At 59.9% G+C, this 18,234-nt stretch overlaps 9 protein-coding genes across 9 annotated transcripts; 4 read left to right on the plus strand and 5 right to left on the minus strand.

Moving 5' to 3' along the window:
- Positions 1-12: 12 nt before the first annotated feature.
- SPBR_02458 (poly [ADP-ribose] polymerase) lies at positions 13-2,168 on the plus strand (the record flags this gene model as incomplete). The annotated part of the gene is made up of 2 exons (XM_040760761.1): positions 13-1,962; positions 2,037-2,168. 2 exons carry the CDS (start codon positions 13-15, stop codon positions 2,166-2,168), a joined length of 2,082 nt encoding a protein of 693 aa, XP_040620798.1.
- A 355-nt stretch (positions 2,169-2,523) lies between these two features.
- On the minus strand, positions 2,524-2,889 carry SPBR_03349 (uncharacterized protein; the record flags this gene model as incomplete). Its single annotated transcript, XM_040761651.1, has 1 exon — positions 2,524-2,889. The coding sequence occupies one exon, from the start codon at positions 2,887-2,889 to the stop codon at positions 2,524-2,526; it is 366 nt and encodes a 121-aa protein (XP_040620799.1).
- A 1,120-nt stretch (positions 2,890-4,009) lies between these two features.
- SPBR_02848 (uncharacterized protein) lies at positions 4,010-5,329 on the minus strand (the record flags this gene model as incomplete). The annotated part of the gene is made up of 2 exons (XM_040761151.1): positions 4,010-4,791; positions 4,897-5,329. 2 exons carry the CDS (start codon positions 5,327-5,329, stop codon positions 4,010-4,012), a joined length of 1,215 nt encoding a protein of 404 aa, XP_040620800.1.
- A 1,379-nt stretch (positions 5,330-6,708) lies between these two features.
- On the minus strand, positions 6,709-7,812 carry SPBR_02970 (uncharacterized protein; the record flags this gene model as incomplete). The annotated part of the gene is made up of 1 exon (XM_040761273.1): positions 6,709-7,812. One exon carries the CDS (start codon positions 7,810-7,812, stop codon positions 6,709-6,711), a length of 1,104 nt encoding a protein of 367 aa, XP_040620801.1.
- A 694-nt stretch (positions 7,813-8,506) lies between these two features.
- Positions 8,507-9,529, plus strand: SPBR_03033 (GTP cyclohydrolase I; the record flags this gene model as incomplete). Its single annotated transcript, XM_040761336.1, has 1 exon — positions 8,507-9,529. One exon carries the CDS (start codon positions 8,507-8,509, stop codon positions 9,527-9,529), a length of 1,023 nt encoding a protein of 340 aa, XP_040620802.1.
- A 436-nt stretch (positions 9,530-9,965) lies between these two features.
- Positions 9,966-10,780, minus strand: SPBR_03161 (dTMP kinase; the record flags this gene model as incomplete). Its single annotated transcript, XM_040761464.1, has 2 exons — positions 9,966-10,561; positions 10,618-10,780. The coding sequence occupies 2 exons, from the start codon at positions 10,778-10,780 to the stop codon at positions 9,966-9,968; spliced, it is 759 nt and encodes a 252-aa protein (XP_040620803.1).
- Positions 10,781-11,026: 246 nt separating this feature from the next.
- SPBR_02810 (carboxymethylenebutenolidase) lies at positions 11,027-12,414 on the minus strand (the record flags this gene model as incomplete). Its single annotated transcript, XM_040761113.1, has 2 exons — positions 11,027-11,952; positions 12,027-12,414. The coding sequence occupies 2 exons, from the start codon at positions 12,412-12,414 to the stop codon at positions 11,027-11,029; spliced, it is 1,314 nt and encodes a 437-aa protein (XP_040620804.1).
- A 1,159-nt stretch (positions 12,415-13,573) lies between these two features.
- Positions 13,574-15,480, plus strand: SPBR_02553 (transmembrane efflux protein; the record flags this gene model as incomplete). The annotated part of the gene is made up of 2 exons (XM_040760856.1): positions 13,574-13,744; positions 13,804-15,480. 2 exons carry the CDS (start codon positions 13,574-13,576, stop codon positions 15,478-15,480), a joined length of 1,848 nt encoding a protein of 615 aa, XP_040620805.1.
- Positions 15,481-16,311: 831 nt separating this feature from the next.
- SPBR_02854 (5'-nucleotidase) lies at positions 16,312-17,620 on the plus strand (the record flags this gene model as incomplete). Its single annotated transcript, XM_040761157.1, has 2 exons — positions 16,312-16,383; positions 16,433-17,620. 2 exons carry the CDS (start codon positions 16,312-16,314, stop codon positions 17,618-17,620), a joined length of 1,260 nt encoding a protein of 419 aa, XP_040620806.1.
- Positions 17,621-18,234: the final 614 nt, after the last annotated feature.

The raw sequence follows: 18,234 nt of genomic DNA on the forward strand, positions 1-18,234 counted from the left end.
ACCACATCTGCAATGCCTCCTCGCAAAAAACCCGTGCAGCCGCTTGCCGGCTGTAAGATTGCTCTGTGCGGCACGTTCCCCAAGGTGAACCAAGCTGTGCTCAAAAAACACATTGAAGGGCTCGGCGCCACTCCCCTCGACTCTGTCACGCCGGATGCCACGCAGCTCATTGCATCGCCCACCAACTTCAACAAGCCCACGGCCAAGGTCACGGCCGCCAAGAAGCTCGATATTCCCATTGTCGGCGTGCAATGGCTCCTCGACTGTGTGTCGTCGAATGCCATGAAAGACGAGATGCCGTATCTATTGGCAGCTCCGCCGGTAGCGGCGCCACCGTCTCCTCCTGCTCCGGCTGCCAAGGGCAAAAAGAGAGCCGCTCCGGCCGCAGCTGCGGCCAACGGCACCAATGGCACCAATGGCGCGAACGCAGCAGCGGCTGCTCCACCAGACGCGAAGCGCCAGAAGACAGACACAAAGCAAGACACAAAAAAGGACGTGAAAGCGGACACCAAGGCGGCACCTGTTCTATCTGTGCCCGTCGACGAGTTCTGCTCCATGCCCAATGTGGCCGTCCACATTGACGACGACCGTCTTGTGTGGGACGCCTCTCTCAACCAGACCAACTCGGGCAACAACAACAACAAGTTCTACCGCATCCAGCTCCTGCGCACCACGGCGGGCAAGTTCTACACGTGGACGCGCTGGGGCCGCGTCGGCGAGTCCGGCCAGTCGGCCATGCTGGGCGGCGGCAGCATGGACGACGCCCTGAAGAACTTCAATAAGAAGTTCCGCGACAAGTCGGGCCTTGCCTGGGAGCGGCGCAGCGACGACCCGCGGCCTGGCAAGTATGCGTACGTGGAACGCAACTACGAGCCGGACAGCGATGACGAGTCGGGCGACGAACCGGACGATGGCGGGGTGAAAGGGGAAGAGGATGAGGAGGTGAAGATTGCCGACTGCACGTTGGCGCGGCCTGTCGAACGCCTCATGGAGCTCATTTTCAACCGCCAGTTCTTTGCTGCCACCATGTCCGATCTCAACTACGACGCCAACAAGCTGCCGCTCGGCAAGCTGAGCAAGACCACCATCACACGTGGTTTCCAGGCGTTGAAGAATTTGTCGGCGTTGCTGGACGACCAATCGCTGGCCGCGACCGAATACCACATGACGTACCCGAACGCCGTCGAGAGCTTGTCCAACTTGTACTACAGCGTCATTCCCCACGACTTTGGCAGGCACCGGCCGCCCGTGGTTGCGGACAACACGCGTCTCAAGAAGGAGATTGAGCTGCTCGAGAGTCTGAGCGACATGAAGGACGCCGAGCTGCTCATGAAGGTCGACAAGGCCCGGTCGTCCGAGGACCGCTCCATCCACCCGACCGACAAGCAGTACAACAACCTCGGCATGGAGGAGGTCACGCCGCTCGACCGCAACAGCAGCGAGTTTGTTGAGCTGGCCAACTACCTCAACTCCACCACGGGCCAGACGCACAATGTCCTGTACGAGATCGAGGACATCTTCCGCATCGAGCGCAAGGGCGAGAAGGCCCGCTTCGAGGCCTGCCACGTTTCGTCGCCGGCCGCCAAAGACGCCGACACGCGTCTGCTGTGGCACGGCTCGCGCGTCACCAACTTTGGTGGTATCCTGGGCCAGGGCCTGCGCATTGCGCCGCCCGAGGCGCCCGTGTCTGGCTACATGTTCGGCAAGGGCATCTATTTGGCGGACATGTCGTCCAAGTCGGCCGGCTACTGCGCATCGTTCATCTCGAAAGGCACGGGCCTGCTTCTCCTGTGCGAGGCCAAGCTGGGCGACCCGCTCCAAAAGCTGACGCAGGCGTCGTACACGGCGGGCGAGGACGCCAAGGCCAGCGGTCTCTTTGCGACGCTGGGCCAAGGCCGCACGGCGCCGCCGGCGTGGAAGGACGCGAGTGCCGTGCACAAGGACCTGGCGGGTGTGCAGATGGTGAGTGGACTGCCTGGCTACGTGCGTGTGTTTTTGGACGTCCTGCTTTGTTCGCGTGCTAACCTGTTCTCCAGCCCGACGTCAGCTCGCCGCCGACCGACACGAATGTGCCAAACGCAGGCCTGTACTACAACGAGTACATCGTCTACGATGTAAACCAGATCCGCCTGCGCTACCTCTTCCGCGTCAAGATGGGCGGGTATTAGACCGGAACATGTGTGTACGAAAGGCCGGTCGTGGCGTTGTTGTGTTTTACTTTGTGGAAGCGTGTGTTGCCATGTACTTTTCCATGTACAATTTACGGGTCTGCCACAGTTCTTCTTTTCCTGCGATGTCCTCGAGTCTTGCCATTTTTTTACCATGTGCGAGGCATTGTACGAGTCTGTCTGGCGCTTGTCTACGGCGTCCATTTTTTTTTACTTTTTACTTTCAAGCGCAATCAATGTGTTGTTCAGTTTCAAAAAAAATGTTTTGATGCATCGCTATATCCCTATCCCGCCCCTTTTCCCTTATTGTCCTAATGTCCTATTGTTCCGGTTTGACGCACTCCCCATCGTTCCCTTACAAGCCCAGCGCCTTGTTGAAGGCCGCCGCTGTGCTTGCGTCCTTGGTGCCCAGGCCCGACACGACCGCCTTGGCCTGCGTGCACACGTCCTTGGCCGCCTGGTTCGCGGCGCACACGTTGGTCAGCTGGTTGCAGATGGCGTTGGTGATGATGTTGGGGTTGAGCGCGTCCTGCTGGCCCTTGGCGACCAGCGGGTCCGTCGGCAAGAAGGTGCCCTCGTCGGGCTTGCGGCCGGGGCGGCCCAGCTGGAAGTCCATGGACGGGTTGCATTTGCCAAAGTCGGCGGCGGCGCGCAGGTCCAGGATGGCCGCGTGGGCGGTCGCGGCCGCGAGGAGGGTGGCGAGGATGGTGGAGGTGTACATTGTTGTTGGCGGTGGCTGTGCGAGGTGGAGTGTTGACTCGAGAAGGAATTTCTTCGTAGGTAGGTAGAGTGTGGGTGTGATTGCAGAGTAGGATTGGTTTTGTTTGAGAGGAAAAGAGGCAAGAATAAACGCCGGTGTCGTGATCCAGGCCATGGTCGTTCTTATATAGTGATCTGGCGCTCTGTCCTCTGTCTCTCTCCATTCTTTTCCTCTCCCTCTCTCACAATCTTCAAACCAGGGAGCGGCAGAGCAATCATTCCACCCGCCGCATGCTGGATCGTGCATCCTTGTGCATTGCATCCCCTTCGGACCTGTCCAAAAGAACACCCCTGACAAGTCAAACCGGCGGGCGATCCGATCAAGCGCAGACAGTGCCTCTCCAACTTCTGCTACAGAGTTGGGACGAAGCCGATCCTTGGCAGGAGACGATTACGACAGACGGTTTACGGTTGACAGCATCTGGCGATTCGGGAGGACACGGCCGTATGGGTTTGAAGGCTGGCAAAAGTCTGGATGAAGAGTGAAGAGTGGGGAAGCAAAGGTTGCGAAACAGTCGCACGATCCAGGGTTGGGGCACAGTAGAGGCTGAATTTGCAGTTGGTGTAGCAAAACGGCGTGGAAACTTGAAGTCGAGTCGGATGCACGGAGAAAGAGGGAGTTGTGTTCGCCGTGTGCCTTGTGCGGGTGGCGTTTGATCGCCGCACTGGCCAGTCGACCATGGCAAGTCAGCGACAAAACAAGTATCGACAGTGTGCGAGTCTGTTTCAGATGCTGGGATAAAAAGACGATTTTCAGGGCTGTACAGATAGGCGGGTATTTCTTCGAGAAGAGGTGAGGATGAGCATACCTTTTTGCGGTGACAAGAGATAGTAAATGCCATGTGAACAATCTTGTAAGTCTAATTTCAAAGGCGTATTTTATTATTTTGTAAATTTGTAAACAAAAAGGTGCGAATAAAAGAAATGACTTTTTTCACCAAAAAAAAGATGCATCTATTATTTATCTAAACCAAAATATAAATAAAAAATGAAGACGATATAAATGAATTGAAACCCGCAATGCTACCCGCCTCGACGTCTACACCGGGTCTAGTCTATTCGCGCCGCCCTCCATTGTACTCTCACGTCATGTAGTGCAGGTTCACCGGGGTAATGGCCTGGCCGCCGTCCAGAACGGCCATAATGTTGCGCATGCTCAGCTCCTCGAAGCCAATGTGCGTCTCCACGGTGCCGCCCGCGTTGTGGCAGGTCAGCATGACGCGCGCCGGGATGGGCGTCGACGCGGCCGCCGACAGCGTGGCCAGCTGCAGGAGCCGAGGGTGGACGTGAGGCTCGGTGGCGTGGACGTCGAGGGCGGCCGCCGCGAGCCCGCCCGCCTCGTCCTCCAGGGCGTCGGCCAGCGCCTCCTCGTCGACGAGCGAGCCCCGGGCCACGTTGACAAACCGGGCGCCGGGCTTCATCTGGGCGAGGGCCGCCTTGTCGATGAGCGGCGTGCCGTCGGCCGCGGCGGGCGTGCAGAGGACGACGCAGTCGGCCACCGCCAGCAGGTCCTGCAGCGACGCATGGTAGGTCGCGCGCAGCTCCTGCTCGAGCGCGGCCGGCTTGCGGACGATGTCGTGGTAGTGGATCTGCATGCCGAACGCGACGCAGCCGAGCTTGGCGGCGATGCTCTGGCCAATGTTGCCCATGCCGACGAGGCCGAGGACGTGGCCGCGGAGGTTGTGCGACTGGGCCGTGGTCCGGCTGTGGCTGGCCGCAAAGGCGGCGCTTCGCAGGGCCGGGTCGGCCAGGGTGGCCGCGCCGATGCACCAGGCCAGGTGGCGGAACGTCGAAATCACCATGGCCACCGCAAAGTCGGACACGGCCTCGGCGGCCGCCAGCCCGGCGTTGCAATAAATGACGCCTGTGCGGATGCAGTGTTAGTTGTCACGGTTGTCACGGATGTCACGGTGTGTCTCGCGTCCGTATTGACGCTGCCACGCCATTTGCCTGCGTGCTTACAACTCACCACGAGCCCCCAGAGCCTTGGTGTCGGCCCAGTCGAACCCTGCGCCGGCACTAGCAAACACCCTGCAGCTGGCGGGCAGCAGCGCCACCAGGTCCTCGTCCCATGCGCCCATCTCACCGCCACTTCCCCAGAACGGCCGGAAGATGGCCGCAAACTGCCCCCAGCGGCCCTCGCGCAGGGCCTGGGCAAAGACGGGTCGCTGGCGCTCGGCGAGGCTGGGCCGCACAATGTCGAATTTGCGGGCGAACTCGGCGTATGTCGCCGGGTTGTAGCGGACCTCGTCGCCGATGTGGAGGACGATGGGGCGGGCGGCGCGTTCGATCTCGGGCGTCGTGGATCGCGGCGTGGCGCCCGGAACCGGCGTGCCGTAGACCGGCGACGCGCCTGGCACAGGTGTTGCGCCGGGCACGGGCGTGTTGAATGGCTCGGCCATGTTCTTTTTCTGGATTATTTTACGTATTTTATGTGCGTCTTTTCTTTCGTGGGGGTGTTTGCATGGGGTCCAAGTGGCGAGGCTGAGGGGACGATTGAGCAAATGAGCAAATAAATTACAGACACCTTATGTCGGATGGGAATGAACGAAATGCAGCTAAAAAGGCAAATGTTTCTGTAAGAAAAAGGCCAGAAGAGAAAAAAGCAAGCTCTGAGCGAAAAATATTTATGAATGCAAGGCCTTGCCAGGAAGCTCCTGTGGGTATCATGCGGCCAGCCAGTGGGTAGACTACAATGGGCCAGCATCAGAAATGGAGCCTGAGATCGTGTAGACAAATAACGGCTTCCCAACTGCCTGGGACAGTGAGCAACGGAGCAGATCTGCTGTTCAGTGGACACGGCATGGCTGACGGGGGTCAAGCGATTCCGCACGGACGACTGAGAGGTGCAAAAATGAGAAGAAAACAATGGAACCCATGGTCGAGAGGCTGGAACATTGGAGATACGCCGTGGAGAGACACGGGACGGGATTCAACAAAGTACTGTTAGTCAAAGGGCCAAAGAATGCAAACAATGGATCACAATGGTATAAAAATGGTGTAAAAATGGTGTAAAAGCTGAAATTATATTGTCTGACGTGCTGCTGCTTGAACAGCATGCATCTCTGCAGTACAAGTAATGCAGCCAGAGAATCCGCCTCGTATTGGCGAGCACAAAGATGCAGGTCGGGGACATTTGGCAGCTTTGGCAGCTTGCGATCGGCTGACGAATTCCACGGAAAGCCTGGCCAATGATAGTGGCTCCCAAACTCATCTAGCCAAACTCATCTAGCCAAACTCATCCAGCCAAACTCATCCAGCCAGACGCATGCTGTCCCCCACGGAGTGCTTCTGCAGGCCGCTTCCGAGCTATTGCGCCCTGTGCTGTGTGCAGGATCTGCTGTTTGCGCTGCATAACATAGCCGCCGCATTCTGTTGCCTGTGTGAGAGCAAACCTGCAGCGAAATCCCGATTTCTGGAGCGGTCCACTGGCAGTGTAATTCTGGCTATCGGTTCGTCTGAAACCAGCACCCCTGCCAAAACGAGAGACCCAAATCTGCGAGGCCACGAAGTGCCGGGCTATTCAAACCGCTCGGGTGACCTGCCGTGAAAAGTCCGCGATGAAAATGCAGTGTCCTGAGAACACCCTTATGGCCATTCGTATCGAGAATCGAGAAGAGGCTGGTCGTAACCAACAATGGTTCGGGTGTCTTTGATCGGGTAGCGTAATGATAAGACGAGACATTTTCGTCGCTGGCCGTGTTCTCGCCGTCGTCGTCATTGATTGACTAGAAAACAGGCAGTAGATAGACGCCGGTCCCGTCCGTCGCCCCTGTGGCCCTCACTTGAACAGCCGCTTGCCGCCCGTGCGCGCCGGAAACCGCTCTACGCCGGTCCCCTGCTGCGCGTGCCAGAGGTCCAGCGCGCCCGCCGTCTTGCTCTGCACCGACACCCTGTAGCGCCGCCACGCCTCCCGCAGATGGTCCGGGCGCAGCGGGCCCTTGGGCGGCTCCCGCAGGATGTGGTCGGCCGACTCGGGCTCCCACTCGGGGATGGCCAGCGACGCCTGCTTTTCGTAGAGCGCGGCCACCTCGGGCTCGCCGCGCGCGAGCACCATGCCCGGCCACGGCCGGCCGTCGTCCGTCTGGGGCTCGTGGCCGGCGGCAATCCACTCGTCCTGGACGGTCTGGGCGCGCGTGATGAGGTCGGTCAAAAAGTACTTGGTGACGGACCGCACCGCCGTCACGACCGACGAGGGCACCGACTGCGAGACGGTGGCGTTGACGAGGCGGCGGATGACGGCGTCCGGCAGCTTGGCCGCGCGCCAGGCCGAGATGCGCTCGTACTGGTCGCTGTCCATGCACGCCACGAGCGCGGCGCGCAGCCGCTTCTCCTCTTTGCGTTCTTCGTCTGTGCGCTTGGCCGTCGCCGCCCCCGAGTCGGGCATGTCGCCATCGCCGCCGTCGTTGTCGTCGTCGTCGCCCGCGGCCGCCGTGCCGTCCCCCTGCGCGCCCGTGCTGCTCTTGGGTCCGCCGCCGTTGGCACTGCTCGTGCCGCTCACTGCACTCGCCGCCGTCGCGCCCCGCCCGCCGCCCGCGCCCACAGCGCTCGGCGTCTGCTCGCGCAGCTTGTCGGCTTTGGATTTGCGGCCGCGCTTCTTCTTCGTCGTCGTGGCGGCCGTTCCGCCGGCCACGGAGCTGGGCCCACCACTGACGAGGCTGGTATTGTCAAAGTCGACGGAGGGTGACCGCGCCGAAAAGGGCGTAGACGCGTCTTCGGGAGGAAAGGATGTCTGGCGCAGCGGATGGGAGACGGCGGAAAACGAGGCCGCGGAGATGTTGGAGGCCTTGCGGCGCTTCAGGGCGGGCGACTGGGGGGCGGCATCGCTGGCGGTGCGCTTCTTTATGCCGATGTTGAATGACGGTGACGAGAACGGTGACGCCATTGTCATTCGCGATGAAAGAGACGGGTATCGATGCCGGCGGGGGGATGTTGGAAGGCGCTGAGTGAATTGTTGAAGACGACGGAGATGAAGCGAAGCTCAAATAACAAAGAGCTCCTGGACAGTGCGATACAGCCAACCGTGACAGCGTTGCTGGCGCGCGTTAGGCCCATAAAGCACCGAACCATAAAAGCGGGTCCCAGCACCGCCTCATGGATGCTTTGCACGTGGGAGCAAGCCACAGCCTGACGTCAAAACTACTGCAGAATTGGCGACACCGGCGGACGAGATAAGATAAGTCCTACGCCACTTGCCCGCAACGGAGCAAGTCAGAAAGAAAAAAAAATAGTTTAATAACGAGAAAAAAAAAGAAAAAGTAAATTGACCTCGTTCGGCCGGGTTGTTTCGCTAAACTACTGCGCAGAGCAGTTCATGACATTGGTAGAGGAAAAAAGAAAAGTTTCACTCCTTCCTGTTTTGCTCCGTCTTACACCGTCTGACTCACCAGACCATGCGAGGAAAGCGCAAAGCTGATGACAATTTGCGTTCTTTCCTTCTGAAACGCAACATTTTGTTGCACTAGGAGCGAATTCGCTTCCTTCCGCTTTCATCCGCAATCCTCGCTCGCTCCGTCCCCGTCTCCTCCTCCTCCTCCTCTTCCACCTCCTCCTCTTCCTCCACTACCACCCACACATCCATGGCCGCCAACGAAGCAACCGATGTAGCCATGCCGCTGCCCCACGTCAACGGCGACAAGGACAAGACGGCCGCCGCGGCGGGGACCACGACGCCGACCAACAACGACGAGGCCAAGGCGGGCGCCAACGGCGCGGGCAAGCGGCGCCGAAACAAGGCATCGTCGGCGGTCCGTCGGGCGGCCAAGCGCCGGCACAGCCTGAGCAAGGCGGCGCGCGACCCGCGCGACGAGCCCGAGAGCAGCACGAGCGCCAAGGCGTCGGTGCGGACGCCGAGCCCGACGAGTGGTAGCGGTGGTGGTAGAGGCAAGCCGTCACAGCTGCAGTCGCAGCCGCCGTCGCAGGCACCGAGTGCGGCGGCGACCCGCTCGCCGAGCCCGTTCATCGACTTTGACGGCCTCAGCCGGCCCAGCAAGGGCACGCGCGCGCGTCTCGAGGAGAACGACGAGGAGCGGGCGGTGCGGCTCGACAAGATGCGCGGGGCGGTGCGCACGATCCTGGAGTGCGTGGGCGAGGACCCGGAGCGGGCGGGGCTGCTGGGGACGCCGGACCGGTACGCCAAGGCGCTGCTGGACTTTACGCAGGGGTACCAGCAGAACGTGCGGGAGGTGGTGAACGGCGCCATCTTCCACGAGGGCCACAACGAGATGGTGATTGTCAAGGACATTGAGGTGTACAGCCTGTGCGAGCACCACATGGTGCCCTTCACCGGCAAGATGCACATTGGCTACATCCCGTTCCACTCCGTCATTGGCATCTCCAAGCTGCCGCGCATTGCCGAGATGTTCAGCCGCCGGCTGCAGATCCAGGAGCGCCTGACCAAGGACGTGGCCAACGCCATCATGGAGATTCTGCAGCCGCAGGGCGTCGCCGTCGTCATGGAGTCGAGCCACCTGTGCATGGTGATGCGCGGCGTGCAAAAGACGAGCGCGACGACGATTACGAGCTGCGTGCTGGGCTGCTTTGAGCGCAAGGAGAAGACGCGCAACGAGTTTTTGAGCCTGGTCGGCGTGAACCGTCATTAGCGCACCAAACTGCGGTCGGACAGGCCGCTGTGCGTTTTCTACTTTTTTTTGTCATCTTCTTTCTTTCCTTCTTTCTTTCTTCTTTCTTTCTTCTTTCTTTCCTCTTCTTCCTCACTTGTGCAAAACGGCCATCAGCCAAGACGGCAAGGATGGGGTCACCAGTTGACGACGTGTATTCAACAAGACACGTTCCGCAGCCCTGTCGCACAGGGGCAGGCATTCTGTGCATTTTGTTTCGGCGTTCTTTGTTCTTCTCTTCATTCGGATTCTGTTGGCTCAACACGGCATTGGAGGAGCATTTGGGCTATCATCACTCTTACGATTTTTGTACAAATCTACCATTTTTGCTTCACTTGGAAGCGTCCCGTCATGATTGTAGTTGTACACCATAGCTCGTGTGACGTCGTGTTATCCCGTGTCATCTCGTCCTATTCCGTCATGTCACCCGCCGCACCGTCCGTCCCAGCTCGCCGCGCTCGACGGCCGCAATGCGCTTGCTGGCCACCGTCCACACGGCATCGGCTACCTCGTCCACCGTCGTCGATGCGTCCGTCACGTACAGGTCCTCTTCCTCCTCGCGGAAGACGAGCTGCCGCGTCGACGGGCGGTCGTTGTCGACGGCGGCGCCGGTGTCCGGGTCGATGCGGCCCAGGCTCAGGCCCCAAAACAGCTGGCGCACGTTGCGCTGCATCGCGGCCTTTTCGTAAATCTCGTCGCCCCAGCCGCCGCGCTTCTTGGCCTCGTCCTCGGTCAGGTCCAAGAAGACGACGAGGTCCGGCCGCGGCAGGCCGACTTCGGGCGCCCGCGCCCAGGGCAGCGACAGCGCCGGGTTGTGCTTGGCCGCCGAGTAGACCATGCCGCTGTAGTAGTAGCGGTCACAGACGACGGTCGTGCCCTCTGCCAGCAGGCCCGCAATCTTGGCGACGGCCTCCCAGCGGTTGGCCGAGAAGAGCAGGTGGATGACGTGGTCGTCCATGGCGGCCTGGCTTTTGAGGTAGGCGTCGATCATCTGGCCGATGGGGGTGGTGCGGTCTGGTGCTGGGGTTAGTGACAAAGGATCGCATCGCATCGTATCGAACGAGACTCACCCGGAAACCGCATCACCTCAACGTCGCGTCCATGTCCCCTCAAGCGCTTCGCCAGCAGCTCGACCTGCGTCGTCTTGCCGCTGCGGTCCAGCCCCTCGAGGACGACAAACGCGCCACGGACGGCGCGTTCGCCAGACCCTGGTGTTGGTAGTGCGTCGGCCATTGCGTATGTAGACGTGGTTCTCGAAACGGAGGGAAGAGACGATGCAGGTTCTGGTGCATGGCGCGCCAAGAAAGTGTCGTCGCGATTCGTTGTTAGATCACCCCACTACGCGTGCTAAGCTCCAGGGAGCTCGAAGGTGTGGACCCACTAAAACATGGTGTACAATTGTACAATTGTCTGCAGACGTCACGGCCACACAACGTTTACAATCAACATTGTATTCAAATGTATGTTGAACGACGTACATCACTTCGTCGCATCACTTCCCTCATCGGCTACGCGTACGGTGTAGCCAAACAATTGGTTGGAGGGCTCGGCGTTCTTGTCTCGCAGCTTGTTCGCCGTCTCGATGCCGGCCACCGGCAGCCGATAGTCCAACTTTTGGTCGGCCGGCGCACCTGCAACGGGGTATGGAAACGGCAGATACGCGGGCAACAGGCCCAGCTGTGCCAGCACTGTGCCCTGGTCCCATGCAATGTGCTCGTGGTACAGCCGGTCGCCGCGGATGTTCACGACCGCCGTAAAGGGCGCCTCCACCCGGCGGCCCGTCGGCGGCACCCCGGGCAGCATCCAGTCCACGACGCGGTCGTGCGTAAACGTGTACAAGAACTCGTCGACGACGCGGTCGACGCCGACGGTGCGGCTGATCAGCTCGAGGGCGGTGTCGGGGCTGTTGCAGAAGATAAAGTGGTCGCGGTAAAAGGCCGACAGGGACGCACGGCCGATGCCGCCCGTCAGCGTGGGCACGTGGTTGACGTACGGCTCCTGGACCATGGTGGCCATGGTGTGCGCGACGGAGCGGTCGCCAAACTCGTAGTAGATGTGCTCGTCCCAGAGCAGTTCGAGGTCAAAGTAGGGCCCGCCCATCAGCGGCTTCAGGAACGCGAGGCTGCGGGTGTGGGCGACGGCTTCGGTGGCGGCGTGGAAGGCGGGCTGCCAGGGGACGGCAAAGCTGCCAGAGGACACGGCAGGGTACCAGTAGCGTGTGTGGTCGGCGGTGCGCTCGAGCGTGCGGCCGACACTGGGACTGGGTCCGCCGAAATGATGCAGAATGCGAACGGGCGACGGGGCGAGTGCATCGGCTTCCGAGGCACCGGCATAGACAACTGCTGCAGCGATCTCGCTGGCGGGGATGGCCGCAGCCAAGTCGTTCCACAACGCGGCCCCATACACTGTTCTCCGTCAGTAACATGGACATGATGACTAGGACATGGGCAATGAGAACATCTCGGGACGTGATGCTAACCAACAATGCCGACGTTGCCTTTGGGCGTGCACTCGTCGCTGCGGGACAGTGCCGCCAGCGCGTCCTGGACGGCCCTGTCTGCACCCCCCTTCAAGGCCCGAGGCTGCACATGCACGACCGTGTAGCTCTCCTCGGCCCATTTGACGAGCGGCCACGGCACGCCGTCGACAATCGCCAGCGGATCGGCCGTCGACGGGCAGACAACGAGGAGCCCTGGTCCGGTCCCTCGGCGCGACAACGGCGGCAGCAACGCCAGGCCAGGGCGCAGCTCCTTGAGTTGTGGCATCGGCAGCGGTGCCGGCGGAACCGTCGTGGGCGTGAACATGGTATCAGCCAGTGTGGGCAGCGGTTTCTGTGTGATGGTCCGGGACAGCCGTGAGGGGCACATCTCGTTTGTGGAGGGTGGTCTGCCGAATGCTAGCGACTGCAACGCTGTTATCCACTACGAGGAGAATCCTGGGAACAGCGGGCCTACGGCCGAGACCCCGTCATCCTCTAACAGTCGTCGCGTCGTTGCGATCATAACAGTAAAGCCATGGTAAAATACCAAACATGCTTTTCGTTCTCAAGCCCTCCGTTTCGTCTCTAGACACAATTGCGAAGACGCAGATGCTGTTGTCAGTGCAAAATAAACGTCCAAAGCATGCGCACTGTAGCAAAGGAAATGGTCCGACTGACTTACATGCGTAGTCGATGCTCCTCTTTCTCTTATCCTTCCATATTGTCGTCTCCTCATTTCCTCCGTCAATTTCCCTGTTGGTCCATTTTACAGCCGTGTCGAAGGATCTTCCAACCACGACGGCCCAAGATTGCCAACCGCACAAGTTCCTTTGTGCCGTGCGACGCAGGTTCCATGCAGAGACGGCAACGTCAAGCAGCAATATCCACGGCTAGACGGCGACGGGGTGAAACTCGATTGCAAAGCTCGTCCGGCCAGAAGGTGAGGCTCTGTGATCCATTCTTCTAGAGTCTTGGCCAATTCGGTGGCGTCTGCCCACTTGGCAAATAGGTCATCGAATGCGCAATGTTTGCCTCTTGGTTTCCTCCGAGAACTATGTCGCAGAGTCCACGGCCGCTTCCGTTGACCTTGTATCCTCGTTCTCCCCCATTCGGCCTTCATGCCCCTTCTCTCCAACTTCCCCTGGTGCGATGCTGTGCCGCAATTGTACGATCGCCGGGTCTATTGGATAAGATGGTCTGTTGGATGGTGTTGGCTGGCTTATTATAGACGCCTCGCAATTCTCAGTGCATTGGTGCAAGTGCCGGTTAATTCACGTCGCATGCCGGCTCGTTCGTACCGAGACAAGACCAGGTCAGCCAGGGTGCGGCCGATTGATTAAGGAACGAGTGGCCAGACCAGGAGGACCTGTCAATGGGGAGAATGAACAAAAAGAGCCCGTCTCCACGCGTCCCCGTTCCTGTCATATGCTCTTTCTCAAGGTGACAATGATGGCTGCAGCGTGAACCTTTCACAGGACAGTCGGACATCCACCCATTTGCATTCACAGACATTCTCGAATCGTAGCTTTCCTTGCCCAGCGTCCGCTATGGCCACCGACGACGAGAAGAATAGCGTCCACCAGGTGGCGACGACCAACCTGGAGCACCCGGCACTGGCAGACGGTCCGTCGCCAGATGCCGAGGCCAGCAGGCCTGTGGCCACCATCGATGAGGACGCCGAAGAGACGGTGTCCTGGTCGACCTTGATGGCTGTCTTTGTAAGTGTCCTTTTTTTTCGTGATTTTCTCCAGAGTTACGCTCGTCGCTGACCGCCCAGTTCATGGGCATGTCGTACGTCCCGTGCATCAGTGCCGGCCTCCTGCTCCCGACGGGCATCCTCCAGCAAATCGGCCAGACGCTCGGCGACACGGACAACATCCTGTGGATCCCCGGCGGCTGGTCGGTGGCGTCGGCCGTTTCGTTTTCGATTGCCGGCGGCCTCAGCGACATCTTTGGGCGGCGGTACGTGCTGCTCTTTGGACAGCTGCTGACGCTCGTGGGCGGCATCGTCGGCAGCACGGCGAACGCAACGACGACGGTGGCGGCCGGCGCCACCATCATCGGCTTCGGCGCCGGCGTCATCTTTGTCAGCTACCCGGGCATCCAGGAGCTGCTGCCCAACAAGTACCGCGGCGCGGGCATCGGGTGGACCGAGTTCTGCATCAACATCCCCTGGGGCGCGCTCAGCGTGTACCTGGGCACGCAGCTGTATGTGCACGCGTCGTGGCGGTGGTGCTTCTATATCGTCGTCATCTACAGCGTGTTTGTGACGGCGGGCACGGCGTACTTTTACTACCCGCCGTCGCGGCCGCAGCACGACTATGACAAGTCGCGCTGGGACGAGTTCCGCGAGCTCGACTTTGTCGGGCTCCTCCTGTTCGCCGCCGGGCTGACCATCTTCCTCGTCGGCATCACGTACCTCGGCCGCAGCGACTACTCCGTGCCCATGGTCGCGGCCACCATCGTGGTCGGCGCCGTCGTGTTTGCCGGCTGCTTCGCGTACGACTTTTCGTCCATCCCGCGCAACCCCATCTTCCCCCGGCACCTGTTTGCGCTGTTTCGCGAGTTCACCGTCCACCTCGTCATCCTGTTTGTCAGCGGCATGATCTGGCAGGCCGTCGTCACCCTCGGGCCCCAGGGCACGCTGTACATGTTCACCAACGACCCCATTGACATTGGCATCACCATGATCCCGGCCAACTTCTCAGGCGTGCTCGGCGGCTGGATCCTGCCGTCGCTCGTGCACCGCATCAAGCACGTGCGCCTCCAAATCCTGCTGGCGCTCGTGATCCAGACCGTCTTTTCCGGCGCGTACGCCGCCGTCGTGCCCACCAACAAGGCCGCCTGGTCGGCCATGCAGCTGTTTGGGCAGAGCTGTTTCACGTGGGTGACCAGTCTGGCGTACGTGGCGTCGGGCCTCTTTGTGCCCGTCGAGGAGCTGGGCCTGTCGGCCGGCTTGCTGGGCACCTTCCGCAGTGCCGGCGGGTCCGTCGGCAACGCCGTGTTCAGCACCATTATGAACAGTGCCGTCAACCGCAATCTGGGCGCCAACATTGTGGCCGCCGCGCTGGGCGCGGGGTTCAATGCCTCGGCCGCGGCCGGCAGTCTCAACGCGCTCGTGCCGGCCGTCATTGAAAATGCCGTCGGTGTGCCGCATGCCTTTGACGCCGTTCCTGGTGGCGTCAGCGATGCCGTCAAGGCCGCAACAGCCGTGGCGTTCCACAACACGTACGCCAGTGCCTTCCGTCTCGTGTTCTACGTCATGGTGCCGTTTGGCGTGCTGGCACTCGGCTGTGCGTGGTTTGTGCGTGATCCGAGCCACCTGCTCAACAACCACGTGGCCGTGCACCAAGAGAAGGAGGTGTTGGCCGGGATAGATCACCGGCACGAGAAGAAGACGGTGGCTGCAGCATCATCGGGAGGTGTGCGAGAGGCACCGACAACAGCATCATGATGGTAATCAGAGCTCATGGTCGACTGTAGTGAATGTTTTGTTTGTGTACGCCGAAGTGGTAAAGGTCGCCAAGGCAGGACTCTAGGGTATGGTCTAGATTGTAAATTCTCAACCTTCAATCGCTAGTGCAGTTGGATGGACAGGGACTTGGGACGGGCCGGCGATGTCGCCATTCTTGCAAATTCTTTCGACGCGACCAGAGACGAGGTTGTGCATAAATCAATTCGAGATATCGCGAACATGTTTTATTTTATTTTATTTTGTTCTCAAAAGAGAAATGAGGCAGGATGCAGAAAGAGACGACCAGCAGGAAGGAGCTACCGCACCAACATTGCCGAGAGGAGAATGAGCGGCGAGCAGAGGCAGGAACAGCCCGGGCCTGCATGCCAAAATAGGAAATTCGGGACAGACCAAGGCCAGACAGAAAAGGGGAAGGCGGCACGTGCTGTGTAGATGCATCTGGACCTCTCCTGCGTTTTGTCTACTTTCTTCTCGGCTTGTTGTCTCAGTGCGTTCGCTCCAATTGCTGTCGCAAACCAGTTTTCCTTTTTTTTCTGCATCTTCCTTTCACTCCTGGAACAGTCAACTCCCCTCGTTTGCAATGCGGCTGTCGGTGCTGGAATAGCCGTCTACAGGGCAAGGCGGCACAACTCAGTCGACAAATCAGAGGCCAAACTGCAGCACTGCAATCTACGTCAAACGCGCAACAACGACTGTTACTCACAGGCAAACAAGGCGTATTTGTGGTTCGTATCACGATTGTTCTGTCGTTTGGGATAACTCCTGAGCATCCTCCGGCCCACTTACTTCTGCCAAACGACCTACCTCACTATGAAGGCAAAATCTCTCCTCTCCAGACTGGCGCTGGCCGCCGGCGTCCGAGCCCTCAATGTCCTCATCACAGTATGTTTGTCTTTGTTCAGCTTCACCTCTTCCTCGCTAATGATTCCAGAATGACGACGGCTTCGGCACGGCCAACATTCGCGCCATGTACTACGCCATGACGGCGCTCGGGCACAACTGCTACATTGTCGCATCGTCCAGCGACCAGTCCGGCCAGGGCAGCCGGCTCATCTTTGCCAGCGACGCCAAGCTGACAGGCGACTCGGAGTTTGGCATCGTCAAGAGCGGCGCGCCGTCGATTGGCACCGACCCCCACGACGACCACATATGGTACTACAACGGGTCGCCGGCCACGCAGGTGCTGGTGGCGCTCGACTACGTGCTGCCAAAGCACGCCAACTTTTCGGTGCCCGACCTGGTGCTGGCAGGCCCCAACTACGGGCCCAACGTCGGCCCATTTTTGTACGGGATCTCGGGCACGCTCGGCGCGACGCAGACGGCGATTGCCCGCGGCATCCCGGCACTGGCGTTTGCAGGCACGTACGGCACGCAAACGGCCTACTACGACATCCAGCCGTCGACAAAAGCCAGTCTACAAGATCCGGCGACCATCATGGGACGTCTCGCCGCCAACCTCGCGCAGGCGTTCATCGACAAGGCAAAGTCATCGGGGTCGTCGTCGGGGTCGTCCAACAGCAGCAGCAGCAGCAGCGGCGGCGGCGGCGGCGGCGGCGAACGAATCCTTCCGCTCGGCTACGGCGTCAGCGTCAACTTCCCCCTCATCTCGAGCTTCGACGACGACTCCTGCGTCAACCCGCCGTTTGTCCGCGCCCGCATGACCGGCGACGGCGCGTTCACGAGCAAGGCCGTCTACAACAGCGACACCGGTCTGTTTGGGTCAGCCAATTTCGCCGACGACGGCACCAACATGTGCATCAACGGCGACTGCAGCCTGCCGGGCGAGGTGGCCGTCCTGAACAGCGGCTGCAAGAGTTCGGTAGCGCTGTTCACCATTGACTACGACGCCCCGTATGGTGTGAGCAGCCTGGCCGACCCGTACGCGGCGCTGCTCCCGGATCTGGTGCAGCTCAACAACGCCACGAATCTGGTAGGCGGCCTGGGTGCCAACGCAAGCGTCGCAGGCGGGCCGAATGTGGACACAGCAGGTGGCAGTGGCGGGGCCACGAGCACGAGCTCGGCAGCCAAGTCCGGCGGCAGTCATCTCACCATATTGACGAATGTGTCGTCGCTCTTGGCATTAGCGAGTGGTGTGGCCGTCTTCGCCACGTGGTTGTGAGACGGCAACAATCGATCGCCCAGCAGTGATCACGGCGTCATCATGGTAATGATGGCAAGAATGCTTCGGCGTTGAAGGTTGGAAACCACTTTGTTTTTATTCGACAGCGAACACGGCGTCAACGGTATCCGTAACAATAGGATTCTGATTTTATGCAGCATACAGCAACATGTTCATATATAAAGAGAGACTAGGAACGTCTGAAGATCCAAATATTATTTGGAAAGTGTAACAGAGGAATATTCGATGATACCTCGGCACTTGTTAGAGCTCAAAAGTATGGCGCATACCGTCCAGCGCCAGACGCTCAGGGCCAATGACGTCAGGTTCTGGCCAGCAGGCGTAAGACATACACTGTGGCAAGCTAAAAAGGAACGCCGAGGCCTACTAGGGCCAGGCCTGGCCCCCAGCGCCCTACCAGCTGTAGGTCCCCTGCCGCCGCATTCCACCGCGGCATTCAGCGCCCCACCAGCCGACGCGGCAAAACAAAGCCACGCCAAAGGCAGCAGCTTAGATTTAGTTCTGACAACAATCCCACGATCCTGTGCTTTCTCGTCCCTATTCCTCCCGTCTCTCCTGGGACTCTCGACACACGCAATGCTCCCGGAGACACA

Source organism: Sporothrix brasiliensis (assembly GCF_000820605.1).
Source record: "Sporothrix brasiliensis 5110 chromosome Unknown Cont17, whole genome shotgun sequence".
In the NCBI taxonomy this organism is placed as follows: Eukaryota; Fungi; Ascomycota; class Sordariomycetes; order Ophiostomatales; family Ophiostomataceae; genus Sporothrix; species Sporothrix brasiliensis.